The sequence below is a fragment of the Phytophthora parasitica genome (assembly GCF_000247585.1).
Source record: "Phytophthora parasitica INRA-310 unplaced genomic scaffold supercont2.64, whole genome shotgun sequence".
Taxonomy (NCBI): Eukaryota; Oomycota; class Peronosporomycetes; order Peronosporales; family Peronosporaceae; genus Phytophthora; species Phytophthora nicotianae.
In genome coordinates this window covers 343,859-345,834 of record NW_008649050.1, presented here as the reverse complement: position 1 = coordinate 345,834, position 1,976 = coordinate 343,859, and the positions used below count along the sequence as shown (strand labels likewise).

Genomic DNA, 1,976 nt, shown 5'->3' with positions numbered 1-1,976 from the left:
AATTGCGTTGATCCAAATAATCCGGTCCGCTATTCGCTAATTCTTTGAATAAAAAAAGGAAACTGTATCCACTCTAGTTAGCCGTTACAGATCTTGGCAAAATAATTTATCACTCTAGATTTTTGGTATATAATCCGTAGTTTTTGTGCCGCAAATACATGTTTGCATTTTCTACTAGACACTACCTAACGGATATATACCATTATAGCTGAGTATACAGTCAGTGAACAGGGAGTACACTAGTAATAAGACGACAAACCAGATGAAAATTCGAAATAGGGGTGGATTATTTTTTGACAGCGCATTTGTTGCTTGCGTCAAGGTAATAGATAAATGCAGTTTTTCGACGACTCGAAGGACTGACTCAAAGTACGATGCAATTTCTGTGCGGCTCAAGACGAGAAAAGCGGCTAGTGCGACCCCCCGCGTTAAGGATAGTAAGAGTGAAGGCGTATGCAAAGTGATAGGCGTATTCGATCTGCGCACTTACTCGACTAATAGAATAAATCTAGTTCGAATATAGTTGGTGGCATCGATCGCGGAGGAGATTGTACAGCTCATTTGTAATCATCAAATAGAGCATGGTTATAATTGAACGCTCATAAAGATAACCCCTATTTAGCCCCAGAGGGTGCTCAATAACAATAGAGCGCCGTGTACAATCCGGTATTATACGTTAGTTTTTTTTAGCATATGTATAATATTTTAGTAGCATTACTTCAACGACCTCCCCTTTTAGTTGTTGGATTGAATTACCTACATGTGCTAGTAAAATTGACGATAACTCGACATTAGTATGCTTTCTCTACGAAGCACAAACTTCGGTCAGTCTGAGTTGAGTGTATGAAAGTTATCTGAGGGCACTTCGTGTACCTTACGTCCATGACGGAATTATGCTTTAGTCTCCTAAAACCCAGAGCTGTTCCGTGCGAAGCGCGGCTTTGTTGACATGGTGTCCATGATTGCATGACAAAATCTTCAACGTGGTTTCTACTTCACAAAATCCATCTACAAATGCATTTTAAGGAACTCTATATTTATACTTAAACTAAAAACAGCAGGGTTGTCATCAGCCACTAGACGAGGAATTTCCAGAAAACAGTACTTTGTACTGTTTTCTTCCAGTCTGTACAAATAACTCTGGGATATAGCTACCGATCCAGTACATATTTCCAGACAGTTATTGAACAAAAAACCAGTACACTTAAGTTCGCAGCTAATAAATTAATTTACAAACCACTTTTCCAACAACATTTACTATTAATAGTTTATTTTTTTTACTTATCTTCAGCTCCTTCGGTTTTTTATAGATCATACGAAGCTATTTTGTCTTTTACTTCGTTCTTTACATTAGAAATGACTTCTCCGGTCACAAGCTACGAACTCCACCGTTGTCCAAGTACGGTCAAGCACGCTTCGTGGTTGATGCATCGGATGTTCAGGCAGCGCGTGACTTGGGCCTGCTACGGGATGACGTTGTATTGGACTCTGAGAATTCTGTAGCAGAAAACTACGGTCTGGTGTACGACCGTCTAGAAAATTTGGCTAAACATGAGTTCGCCTCTCAGAAGGCAGCCAGATCGAGCTTAAAAGAGTTCGACGTTCGCTGTGGATTCCAGATATTTATGAAACAGACGAGTATGAAACCTAACAATTCTGGGAATGCAAAATACGGATGCAAGAAGCTACATGGAGCGCAATTTTTTGACCAAAACACTCCAGTTGAAAGTCTGGAATGACCATTTTTCGTGAACGTTTTTTGGATTTAACGGGAAATGGAAAGTGACAAAGATGAATTTGGTCCATAACCACGTCAAACATGTTGGTTTTACCCAAGTTCCATTTGTGGAAGGTTCTGTTCCTGCTCAGAAAATCAGCTTGCATAACACCACCCAGGACATTGAGCAACTTACAACACTGGTTATGACGGAAATGCTTTCTATGCATGACCGAACAACTGCAACCTTGACGGGCTC

General features: G+C 40.1%; 1 protein-coding gene across 1 annotated transcript; it reads left to right on the top strand.

Moving 5' to 3' along the window:
* Positions 1-882: 882 nt before the first annotated feature.
* PPTG_17079 (hypothetical protein) lies at positions 883-1,739 on the top strand (the record flags this gene model as incomplete). Its single annotated transcript, XM_008914923.1, has 2 exons — positions 883-926; positions 1,355-1,739. The coding sequence occupies 2 exons, from the start codon at positions 883-885 to the stop codon at positions 1,737-1,739; spliced, it is 429 nt and encodes a 142-aa protein (XP_008913171.1).
* Positions 1,740-1,976: the final 237 nt, after the last annotated feature.